This window comes from Odontesthes bonariensis, chromosome 22 (genome assembly GCF_027942865.1).
Source record: "Odontesthes bonariensis isolate fOdoBon6 chromosome 22, fOdoBon6.hap1, whole genome shotgun sequence".
NCBI lineage: Eukaryota > Metazoa > Chordata > Actinopteri > Atheriniformes > Atherinopsidae > Odontesthes > Odontesthes bonariensis.
Genome location: NC_134527.1, coordinates 5,227,181 through 5,239,510, shown reverse-complemented (window position 1 = coordinate 5,239,510; position 12,330 = coordinate 5,227,181). Strand labels below are relative to the sequence as shown.

At 38.3% G+C, this 12,330-nt stretch overlaps 1 protein-coding gene across 2 annotated transcripts in view; it reads left to right on the top strand.

The window, feature by feature from the left end:
- npr2 (natriuretic peptide receptor 2) overlaps positions 1-6,024 on the top strand; it is a 70,895-nt gene extending 64,871 nt beyond the window's left edge. For both annotated transcript variants that reach the window (XM_075455597.1, XM_075455596.1), the window contains 3 exons: positions 515-613; positions 3,963-4,054; positions 5,500-6,024. In XM_075455597.1, the coding sequence (XP_075311712.1) occupies positions 515-613; positions 3,963-4,054; positions 5,500-5,562 (254 nt within the window). In that variant the 3' untranslated portion in view covers positions 5,563-6,024. The remainder of the gene's footprint in view (positions 1-514; positions 614-3,962; positions 4,055-5,499) is intronic.
- The last annotated feature ends 6,306 nt before the right edge of the window (positions 6,025-12,330 follow it).

The window sequence follows — 12,330 nt, the reverse complement described above, 5'->3', positions numbered from 1 at the left end:
GCAAGACGCTTTATTTTTTAAACCCCAGCCAACTAGCCAGACTACCTTCGTCAACGCCAAAACGAGGCTGGAACTCTGCTCACAGGACGCAGCAGGGGGTAAGAAGATGTTCATAAATGTTCATAAATCATGTCAAAAGGGGCGAACTACCCCTTTAAAGTTGAGTAAACACATTTAAACATCACAACCTTCACAGAGGAAGGGTTTATTGCAATATCTCGCATTGAACTACGTAGTTTAACTGGATGCAGCTGCGGCGAGCGTCCCGTAAACCGTAGGACAGTTGTGATCTGTAACCTAGCAACCCTGAATACGCACATACAGGGCGAGCATAAACACTGTCTGATGCAATTTACAAGAGGTTTGTGACACAATGTTTAGACTGTATCAGCTCATGGAGGAACTGTTTATATGGTTATTCAGATACTTGACATGTAGCAGAAGTGGATCATCACTTTTTTTTTTTTTTTTGGCCCACTGTAAAACGTGACTGTATTTAGCTTGTGTTTCATAGGTCCAGTGTGTGCCGGTGTGGTTGGGCTGAAAATGCCCAGGTACTGTTTGTTTGGAGATACCGTCAACACAGCATCCCGAATGGAGTCCAACGGAGAGGGTGAGTGCAGCTGTCACCGTCACTGCTGGTCGCTCTGTTTGCTTTGGCTTTTATTTTCACGGTTGGATGCTTTAACCCGATGGATTTCAACAGGAAGGATCATTTTTTCAACCTTTTTCAGGCTTCGACCTTTTTTTCTTTTCTTAAAGTTCGATGCAATCCCTGCTCTGTTCTCATAGATGTTAAGACTACTTTTTTCCTTACATCAGTGGTCCCCAAACTTTTTCTAAAGAGGGCCGGCTCGCTCTTCATGGCTTTTTCCATGTATATATTACAGTAAATATGCCTACTGTATACAGCAGATCTATCTTAGCTGAATTTTAGCCCCAGGCTATTATTTATGTTCGGCTACTATCATGTTAAAATGATACAGCATAGCATGAAATCACAAAATAAGAATAATAGCATTAATAATGTTAGATAAAAGCCTGTTTAAGCATTTTTAAAAATCATATTTTATTCCAACGTTTGTGAACTCACACAATTCTATTTGGCATAAAAAGATTCCAAGAGTGAAGAACAATTAAGAACATTTTAATGCCATATAAAACCATTTTTTATCCATAAATCGCCTCTTACAGAACTTATTTTGCATTCCAACAGGTAGGCTAACAGATTTTGTTTCGGCCATATGAAAGTTACACAACTTCTTTCACATCGTTCAATATCAATAAATCAAAAGACCGACATATTGCAAAACTTATTTTGCAAATAATGAGTCTAATTTACTATTACTCAGCTTATTTAAGAACACAATGGATTCAAACATTTTGCAATGTATGTTTTAATAAAATATTTTTTTTTAAATCCATCGGAAGACATAAAAGTATTGTTTTAAAAATGCAAAAATACCTTTATGTACTTACATTTTGCAGTATTCAAAATAAGCCGGAGTCCGTCTCTGAAAAAGGCTGCGCAACAGCGCCAAAACGTACCAGTGGCCAAACAAGGAATTACATATCTACTTGTTAGGATTCGCCATAGAGAATGTAAATGTACTTTATTTATACAGCCCTTTACAAACAATCCTTACGGTGTAACCAAAGTGCTTCACAGCAGGTAATAAATGAAGAGAAGAAGAAGTAAAAACAAATAAAAACAATAAAAGAACAGTGAAAGCTATAAAATACAACAAAATCGAATAAGATAAAAGTGTCATCATACTGCTGGGTATTAAAAGCAATCCTAAATAAGTAGGTTTTTAGCCTAGATTTGAAGAATGAACAGCGAGAAATAATGTGTTAAAGTCCGCTGTGGGAGGGATGGAATACATTACGGACATATTTTGGAGGGCCATAAAAAATGACGTGGCGGGCCGTAGTTTGGGGACCATTGCCCTATATCTTTAGTTTTTCCTTATCAGCTCTATTGATGTGGTTTGACTGAAAAAGTTTTAAATTCTAAGCTGCTTGTGCAGTTGTGAAAATACAGGAAGGTCCTCCTTTCAGTGCAAAGGTTCTATGTATCAGGACTTCACAAAAAAAGATCCGGCCCTTACCAGCTCTTGAAATTAGGTAAATACAACCTCAAATGTGTCATTATCCATCTGTCCATTTCTTTTTTCCCTTATCCAAGTAAATGATCAAAGTAATTATCTAACTAATGTGTCATTATTTCATTAAAACTGACCAAAAAATGCAGAAAAAGTGCTCGAAAAACCAAGTTTGTCCTCACTGCTTCCATAGGAATAAAGAGAGGAAGTAGCTACCAGGTGCTGCTCAAAGGCTCCTGATAAACTGATTGTCAGGTGTTGGCACCTCCGTAAAAGCAGAAAACATTCAAGACAGTTGTCAATCTTCCCAGGAGTGAATGTCCCAGCAAGTTCATCCAAAGTCAGACAGTGTAACGCTCAGAGAAAGACTCTTCTCTCTAAAAAGAGTAATTCATCTAATTAATCACATGATTTCCCTGATTAATCAAGATTAATCGCATTTATACGCAAAATCCAAAAATGAATCCAAAAGTAGTGTATAGCTTTTAGCATTTAGCTTTATTTTAAATGTGCTGCCATATGAATGAAAGTGCCATAACATTTGTTGTGCAAACACACTTTTAACATCAGCATCTTTCTGTAGTTTTTATGTAGAAGCCTCGCTCCACTGTCTGTTTCCTTGAATGACTTGCTGCTATCAGTTGTGTGTTTTGCCTTTAAGTGATATTTTAGACTGGAACTACTACGCTGAGAAGACAATTCAACTTGGCAGTGTTTACAGATGACTTTGGTTCTGTCGACTCCGCCGTCTGGAAGAACTTTAAAATGAAAATGGCCGAGTAAAAGTTCCGTACCCTTCTCCATGTTTGGTTGATCCGCCGATTACTTTCTTTTCCGGTTCCACAGCAGACAGCAACAGACTTTTACAAAATAAAAGCCTGTGAGCAACAGACTTTTACAATAATAAAATAGATAATAAAACCTGCGTTAATGCGCGATAAAATATTTTTCGACGTTAAATAATTAGCGAGTTAACGCGATAATAACGAGTTAACTCAAGCAAAGGGGAGATGTTTGATCGTCATAACGCACAGCAGCACAGAATCAGCAGTCAAACATGAAAGTGGTCGAAACAGGGTCGAATAAAGATCCCAAACAAACAGCAGCAAATCTATAACAGCATGACTGAAATAAAAGGTTAAAGTTGTGCAATCAAGTCAAAGTCCAGACCTTAAGAGAGCTGAGCATACACAAACGACAGCAAAGTTGTCATGAAGAGTCGAAACTACGTGAGAATTACTTCATGATATGCTGCTGAAGGCGGCTCTAATGAGAGGAGGTACATGGGTTTAGTTGATGAAATGAAGTTTATCTGAGGTTATATTGACCTAACCGTGCCTTTACCTCAGAATTGTTAAGGATCTGTTTGTTTTTTCCTTTTAAAACAACACTGAAACCTTTAAAATTGAAAGATTTCCCAGCTGCATCCTGACATTTCTGCTCCCAACGAGCACTGACAGCAGCCGGCGTTATGAAATCGAAGGTTGGACATTTTGCGAGTGAATCATCAGATGTATTGATTAACTACCGAGTCCCCTTCCTGCATTGTGCTTCGTCTGGTAAATAATTGATAGCGCTTACAGCACAGGGCCCTTAGCCAGCAGTAAACTGCGCAGCTTAAAGCTTCACAGGCAGGAATCAGGCCTCACATCTCTGCGCTGTGCGCGTTAAACGAACAAAACAACACAGCTAACGGTGGCTTCTGATGGGACTGAGTGCATCGGCTCATCTTACGCCTCACTGTTCTCTGAGTTTTCATGTTTGAGCATTGATACAGCAGCAGATATTTCAGACGACGGAGCTATTTATAGTTGACGCTGAAATGTTTTCTGTTGTGCTTTCCATTTGTTTCCGCAGCCTTAAAGATCCACTTGTCCTCAGCCACCAAAGAAGTGCTGGATGAGTTCGGTTACTTTGACCTTCAGTTACGCGGAGATGTAGAAATGAAGGTGAGATGCCCTGATGCTGCTTCACTTGTACTTCTAATCACTAAATGTAGTTATAAAGAAGTCATTTAGCCTCAGATTTTAAAGGGATAGTTCGCCTCTTTTGACATGAAGCTGTGTGACATCCCATATCAGCAACATCATTTCTGAACATCTTCTTACCCCCTGCTGCGTCCTGTGAGCCGAGTTCCAGCCTCGTTTTGGTGTTGACGAAAGTAGTTCCGGCTAGTTGGCTGGAGTTTAAAAAATAAAGCGTCTTGCTTCTCAAAACAATATCCGTTCAAAAGAGTAATACATTTGCATCACAAAATCGTTCTCCAGGAAAAAGTCAGACCTCACAATCTCTTGGCCCTATTTTCTCTCCCTTCGTATCACTGCCTGCTGCCGCCTGCTGCGCCTGTTACGGTGTTTGCTGCTCGGAAGCAGGGGACTGCTCGGTCTGCACTTCGGTCTGCACGGTCTATACAGGGATTATATGGATCAGGAGGTTGTTCATTAGGTACTGAGCCAGTATTAGAAGGTTAATTGTTGAATTTGGGGAATTATTCGCTGAGTCTGGTCCATTTTCTTTTGTAACACACGTTGTGTTTACTTTGAATTTAACCAGGAAAAACCTCTTTTTTGAGATTGTTCTGGCCAAGATAAACAACCGCTCAAACAGTACTTATTACATCCCAGTACACACATAATTTACACTAAACAATGATAGTATTGATGTCCAGCAGCAAACACCGTAACAGGCGCGGCTGTCGGCAGGCGGCAGCAGGCAGTGATACGAAGGGAGAGAAAATAGTGCCAAGCGATTGTGAGGTCTGACTTTTTCCTGGAGAAAGATTTTGTGATGCAAATGTATTACTCTTTTGAACGCATATTGTTTTGAGAAGCAAAACGCTTTATTATTTAAACCCCAGCCAACTAGCCGGAACTACTTTCATCAACGCCAAAACGAGGCTGGAACTCTGCTCACAGGACGCAGCAGGGGGTAAGAAGATGTTCAGAAATGATGTTGCTAATATGGGATGTCATACAGCTTCATGTCAAAAAAGGTGAACTATCCCTTTAATGTGCAGAGCACACATTTAGAATAAGGAGCAAAAAAGAGTGAAAAACTCTTATAGGAAGACTTTGTGGATAATCCTACAATTTGGGCTTATTATATTGACCAAATTCAGTTGTTTATTCTGTGGAGTCGGGTTATAACAATACACCAGTCCAATGTTGACTGATTTAACTAAGTGGGAGGAGTGATCGATACGCTGCCATAAAACAGCTTTTAGGTAAATAACACTGAAACAAAATGGGGGAGAATGTTGGTTAATTTCCTGTTTATGATGACAAGGGCACATATAAGCTTCAGGGTCACCCACGATAAAGGGCAGCCTAACGGGGGGGTATCAGTCACCGCTCCTCCTCTATTGACCAACCTATTGATCTCGTTGTTTTTCCAGGGCAAAGGCAAAATGAGAACGTATTGGCTTCTCGGGGAGAAGACTGATGTGTATGTTATCTGAGAGGCCTGCTGATGGCGAGCGCAGCAGCAGCAGCAGCGGCGGCAGCAGATGCTACTTTATTTGTTTTAGAATAAGTCCTTAACGGTGATTTCCCTGCAGAGGAAGGGTGAATAAGCCCCTATGGCAAAAACTGAGGGAATTCCAGGTATATTTATTACCTGCAAACTGTAACCGAAAAAAAAAGAAAAGTTGTTTTTTGTATGAAGTTGGTGCTTTTCACTGATAAATTCTTATTTTTTGTGCTTTCTATATTAAGATTTGTATAATGTGTTTGGAGGTCAATGACGTATTAGTATTTTTCTTGAAGCATCCAATGAAGTTTGATGGCACAGAATCACAATCGTTGTCACTGCAGGGGTTCATCGATCATGTAACACAGTACAGAACAATATGTATATATGTATATCCAAGATACTGTAAAATATTTTGTTCAATAAACTGAATAAAACACTTTTCTTTTCACTTTTAGTGTAGGCTGATTTTTTTGATGCTGAGTCACTGAAAAAGGTAAAGAGAAGAAGAAAAGTATGGATCTGGGCCATATTCTCCTGACAGCACTCACCCAAATGTTGCCATCCAGTTTTAGCCCAGAAAGAATTTATAAATGACCCCTGAAATATTAGATGTCCCCCTAGAATTGCACATATAAAAGGCAGAGTGCGCTCACGAGGCTCGGTCAGAACTGCAGCAGACGGTTACGCAACCTTTTAAGGAATTTGTGCCCAAGCTAAGACACACTTTGGATGTTTCATTATTCTATTTATATCTTCTAATAAACATCAGTCCAGTACGTTTCCTGACACAGATCGTGACAATTAGTTCTACTTTATCCCGCATGTGCTCTTTCAAGCCTTTACATGTCCCACTGCTACCAGCAGTATTATATTTGTAGTGATCATTTTTCCATAAAAAAACAAATTAAACTTAAACCAAACAAAATTAGGCAAAAGAAGATGAATGTCCAAAATTAATTTTTGCGTTTTCTGATGATTTATTTATTTATTTTTTATTTTATTGTTTATGTATTTATTTATTATTTTATTATCTTTATTTATTATTATTATTATTATTTTATTTATTTATTATTTTATTTTATTGTATTGATTTATTTATTTCAAAACAATAAAACAAACAAAAGAACAAAGAAAACCATGCCTGCTGCTCTCTCCTTTTGCCTGCGTTAAACCACATCCCCCTTGGTGCATCAGTGGCCTTTTGATTTTGTTTGGTTTAAGTTTAATTTTGTTTTTTTTATGGACAAATGACCACTACAATCAAGTAAAAAAAAAACATTGGCCCACCCAGGTGCATGCTGGTACTCCAGGTGCCTACCTACACAAATAGCTTCCCAATTACCAAAAATATTCTAAACAAATAACTAACAAGGAATTTTAGCAAAAAATCTAATAGAAATAAAGCACTGAAATGAATCAAATAAAGTTACTCATAATTAGCAAATTAAATTTACAACTAGAACCAAAAAAAAAAAAAACTAACTTTACAAATAGCTCCTACAATATTGTTTAAGATAACCTCAGAGGAGCAGCGTCATGTATCTGCAGCCTAATTAACTGCAAACAGAAAGCAGGTCAGGAGCAGCATTTTTATTCTAATGACATCACTGCTCATTAGGTGCTCGTTATCAGTTTAGAAACAGGGGCAGCGGCGCTGTGTGTGGCTATATGTTTGTGCACATATCTCTGCAGGAGATGCAGGAGGGAAGGCATCTTCTTACCTCCCACTTTCCCCATCGCCACACACTGGCAGCGCCTGGAAGAGCCACAGCGTTGACCCGTTAACTTCCCTCAGCTCATCACGTGTCGTCTGTCCTGATAATCTTTTTCCTTGAAGTTTAAAGTGTGTTTCACACTTACTGCAAACTCTGGAAAAAATGCCCCTCCAAAATTAAGTTAAAAAAACAACAAATAAAAGACGTTTTTGCTTGAAATAAGCAAAATAAATCTGCCAATGGAACTAGTGAAAATCGGCTTGTCAAGATTTCTTGAAATAAGATGTGATATTTGGGACTTTTGAGTTAAAAGTGATCTTGAAATTAGCTTAAAAACCTCTTCAAATGTCAAAAAAAGGTTGTTTCATGTGATATGTGACTCAAAACAATTTGTTTTCAAGACTTTTTCACTTAACAAGATATTCCAGATGTATTGTATTAAAACAAGTCCCTATATCTGGCTGAAATGGTACTCGTTAGGCAGTTGTGTCTTATATTAAGTGTAAAGAGATATTTTGACTAGAAATGAGACAAATATACTTGGTAAGACTTTGATTTTTTCCAGTGAAGGAGGTCACAGGATTCGCTTCAGTGGTCAGAGGACTTCAAGCTGCTGAGAAGGAAGCCAAAAGAAGAGCGAATTTTTCTCCATCTGAAACAACTCAAACATAAATTTGCACGCAATATTGTGGATTTTTACGAGCCGCTAAACTTCCTCAACAGCAGAATGTCCATGAAGCAGAATGTTCAGCAGAAAAGTGTTTGAGATGATGAACAGTTTGCTCGTTAATGTGTCTTTAATAAGATACAGCAATCTGTAGCAGCTCATTTCTTCACAGGACTGAGGGGACAGCAGGTGGAAAAGGGTGTATTTGGCATGTTCCAAACATTAGCTATGATTTTAGGGATTTTGGCTGTGTTCGAAACCGCCTACTGCATACTGCATACTACATACTACATACTGCATACTACATACTGCATACTGCATACTACATACTGCATACTGCATACTGCATACTGCATACTACATACTGCATACTACATACTGCATACTACATACTGCATACTACATACTACATACTGCATACTGCATATTGCATACTGCATACTACATACTGCATACTACATACTGCATACTACATACTGCATACTACATACTGCATACTGCATACTGCATACTACATACTGCATACTACATACTGCATACTACATACTTCCATACTACACACTACATACTTCCATACTCATCGATCAGTATGCAGAGCGTTTACCCACAATGCATTTCGCTCCTGCCCGAGCCGAAATCAGCCGGCCTGAAGCTGATTTTGCTTAAGCTCTAAACTCTGTAAACTTTAGCAACATTTGAAACATTTTCAGGCGAGAAAGTAGTCGTTTAGATCCCCAACGTGTTGAAAACCTGACAAAATACCGGCTGTTTACAATTTTGTTCCCACAAATTCAGCGCTACTAAAGCTAGCCGCAGTGAGCAACGCACTTCCTGTTATTTTCACAAAATAAAATACCCGTTGCCTTTTATCACAGGGAAAGCCATTACCATACAATCGGTGCTTTTGTTTTGAAAACAGGAAGTGAACCTACCCTCGTTGTAGCTAGCTTGAAACTGCCGTTTTGACAGGAAATGACGATCGGCGACGTCACGTTACGTTGCATCTTGGGTAGTTTGAGTATGAGTAGTAACCTCATGATGCATATCCAACATTTCGGATAATCTAGTATGCTTTCGTAGCCTGACTACGTCATACTCACGATTCTAGTCAGAATGTGAGTCTGATACCGCTCAATAGAGATTTGAGTATGGGGCGTGTTTCAACCGAACCAGGAGAAAAAAATGCCTCTTCGCTCAATTGGATAGACCTACAACCAATCAGAGCAACGTAGTATGTGACGTAGATTAAGCAACACACACTTGTTGTAGGAAGGACGGCAAAAACATCTTTTCTATCGATAAAAGCCTTTATCGCGTTCCTCTGTTCGTCTTTCAAAATGAATGCAATGTGGAGATCCTGTAGAACAGACTCGATGGCAGAATCTACACACCCTAGCTCTCCAGCGGCAGCCATGTTCAGCTCTTTAGTGACGTAGTCGATAATGTCCCTGTTGATCATCTGTCCATCGTCGAATAAAGCCCGCCCTGGCAATCTGATTGGGTGGACCGATTCTTGGTTGGGCATAATGATTTCCCAACTGAGCAGAGCCAGACCAAACCAAAACTTTTATGGGCGGGGCTAAGTTCGGCTGGCACCCAGGCTAATGCATCCGGGAACTTCACTGGAAAAAATCTAAGTCTTACCAAATATATTTGTCTCATTTCTAGTCAAAATATCTCATTACACTTGATATAAGACACAACTGCCTAACAAGTACTATTTCAGCCAGATATAGGGACTTGTTTGAAGACAATACATCTGGAATATCTTGTTAAATTAAAAAGTCTTGAAAACAAATTGTTTTGAGTCACATATCAGATGAAACAAGCTTTTTTTTACATTTGAAGAGGTTTTTGAGCTAATTTCAAGATCACTTTTAACTCAAAAGTCCCAAATATCACATCTTATTTCAAGAAATCTTGACAATCCGATTTTCACTAGTTCCATTGGCAGATTTTTTTGCTTATTGCATGCAAAGACGTCTCGTATTTGTTGTTTTTTTACTTATATTTGGAGGGGCATTTTTTTCCAGTGTTCTAACTCAAAGCGTTAGTATGAGTAGTGGGAGTATTGGGAGAAGTATGCGGTTTTGAACACAGCCAGTGTCACCTGTTTCTCTGGATTTTTTTCAGGTTTTGCTTCCTGTAATCTCTGAAAGGGACCATGTAGCTGCAAGGAAACAAGCTAAGGGCTCACACTGATTTAATATTAATGGGTCAGGGTCATCTATGTGCTATGTATACCATTCGACACCAGTTAAATGTCACGATGGCATATATGCATACAATACAGATGTAGCGGTTGAGAAATAGCTTTAAGGTGCCACTGTGTCCATGCACCAAAGACTGTAAAAGAAGCTCTATCTGGGATGCTTTAACAACAATTCAATGCCACTCTGTTAGAAAACATTCCCCTTCTGGGAACGCTGGGGATACGAGAAGCAGTAAGTGCTACTTTAGCTGCTGTCTGAGGACAATGCTTCAAACTGAAGTATAATCACTACAATTGTGTCGAATATACACAAACATGTGTGAGAGCTTCCAAAAGAAAAGTCCTGACCTGAGACCTGAGGCTTATCTGAGGGTTGAAGGCAAAGAAATGCCAGATGTGTGCAGCTGCACAGCAGCACAGACACACACCACAGAGAGACAAACCCGAAATTAAAGAGGACAAACAAAAATCATGGCATCTCATTTCATTTGAAATGTTAAGTACAAATTTGCTTCGGGGGGCCCTGTGTTTCACAAGCAAATTGGTTTTCCTGTATCATCCTGTGAGATAATGAAATGTTTGGAGAGAAAAGCTGCATAAATAGAGGCTAAAATTACTTGTCGCTATAGCTACCGCCTGCTAATCCCCGCCGAAGGCTCAGAAAGGATCAGTAAAGCCTGATATTGTGCTCTGATTGACAGAACACACAAAGAATCTGCATCATATGCAGCGACTCCCATAATGTATCAGTTCACATCTGCATGTTGTGGGCCTGTGAGCACAAATCTTTATGAAGACAGAGAGGCTGATACTCCTGCTCGTCTGCTCAAAGACAATAACAAGACATTTATCCTGTGTGGGAGAAAAGTGGGTTTTTCTTCTTTTTTTCGCTGTTTGGCATTTGATTACACTAATCAAAGGTTGCAAAAAGCAACATAGAAATTACAGAAAAAGATTAATGGAGCTTGTAAATAAACTCCTGGCAGGCGCTTTGGAAGAAAAATCCAACTTTCAGCAACGTGACCTGGATTGAACTTCACCAGCGATCCGTCAGCAAAGCCAGCTTTGATCCTTCACATTGGTTAGTGGAAAAGCAGCATTCCTTTTGTCTCCTCTGGTTTTTCTAACACACAACTCCTTATGTGTGATATCCTTTCCATAAAGATTGAATTAATGGCCGTGAAATTATTTCCTGGTTGAGTTCATTGACAGTTCCTTCAAACTGCGGCTCATTTTCTGCGCAATCTGACAGGGTACGAACATCATGAACAATCCACTGAAGCACCAACCGATAACTAGAATTATTAATCAAAGCGCTAGCTCAGAACCTATGGAAGCCCGTTTCCGCCACTTAATAAAAATAAATTTAGAAATACTATCTCATAATTATGAGATACTAAGTCAAAATTATGAGATACTAAGTCGAAATTATGAATTACTAAGTCAAAATGATGAGATACTAAGTCAAAATTATGAGATACTAAGTCGAAATTATGAGATACTAAGTCGAAATTATGAAATACTATCTCATAATTATGAGATACTAAGTCAAAATTATTAGATACTAAATTGAAATTATGAGATACTAAGTCAAAATTATCAGATACTAAGTCAAAATTATGAGATACTAAGTCGAAATTATGAGATACTAAGTCAAAATTATGAGATACTAAGTCGAAATTATGAGATACTAAGTCAAAATTATGAGATACTAAATCAAAATTATGAGATACTAAGTCGAAATTATGAGATACTAAGTCAAAATTATGAGATCCTAAATCGAAATGATGAGATCCTAAGTCAAAATTATGAGATACTAAATCAAAATTATGAGATACTAAGTCGAAATTATGAGATACTAAATCAAAATTATGAGATACTAAGTCGAAATTATGAGATACTAAGTCAAAATTATGAGATCCTAAATCGAAATGATGAGATACTAAGTCAAAATTATGAGATCCTAAGTCAAAATTATGAGATACTAAATCAAAATTATGAGATACTAAGTCGAAATTATGAGATACTAAGTCAAAATTATGAGATCCTAAATCGAAATGATGAGATCCTAAGTCAAAATTATGAGATACTAAATCAAAATTATGAGATACTAAGTCGAAATTATGAGATACTAAATCAAAATTATGAGATACTAAGTCG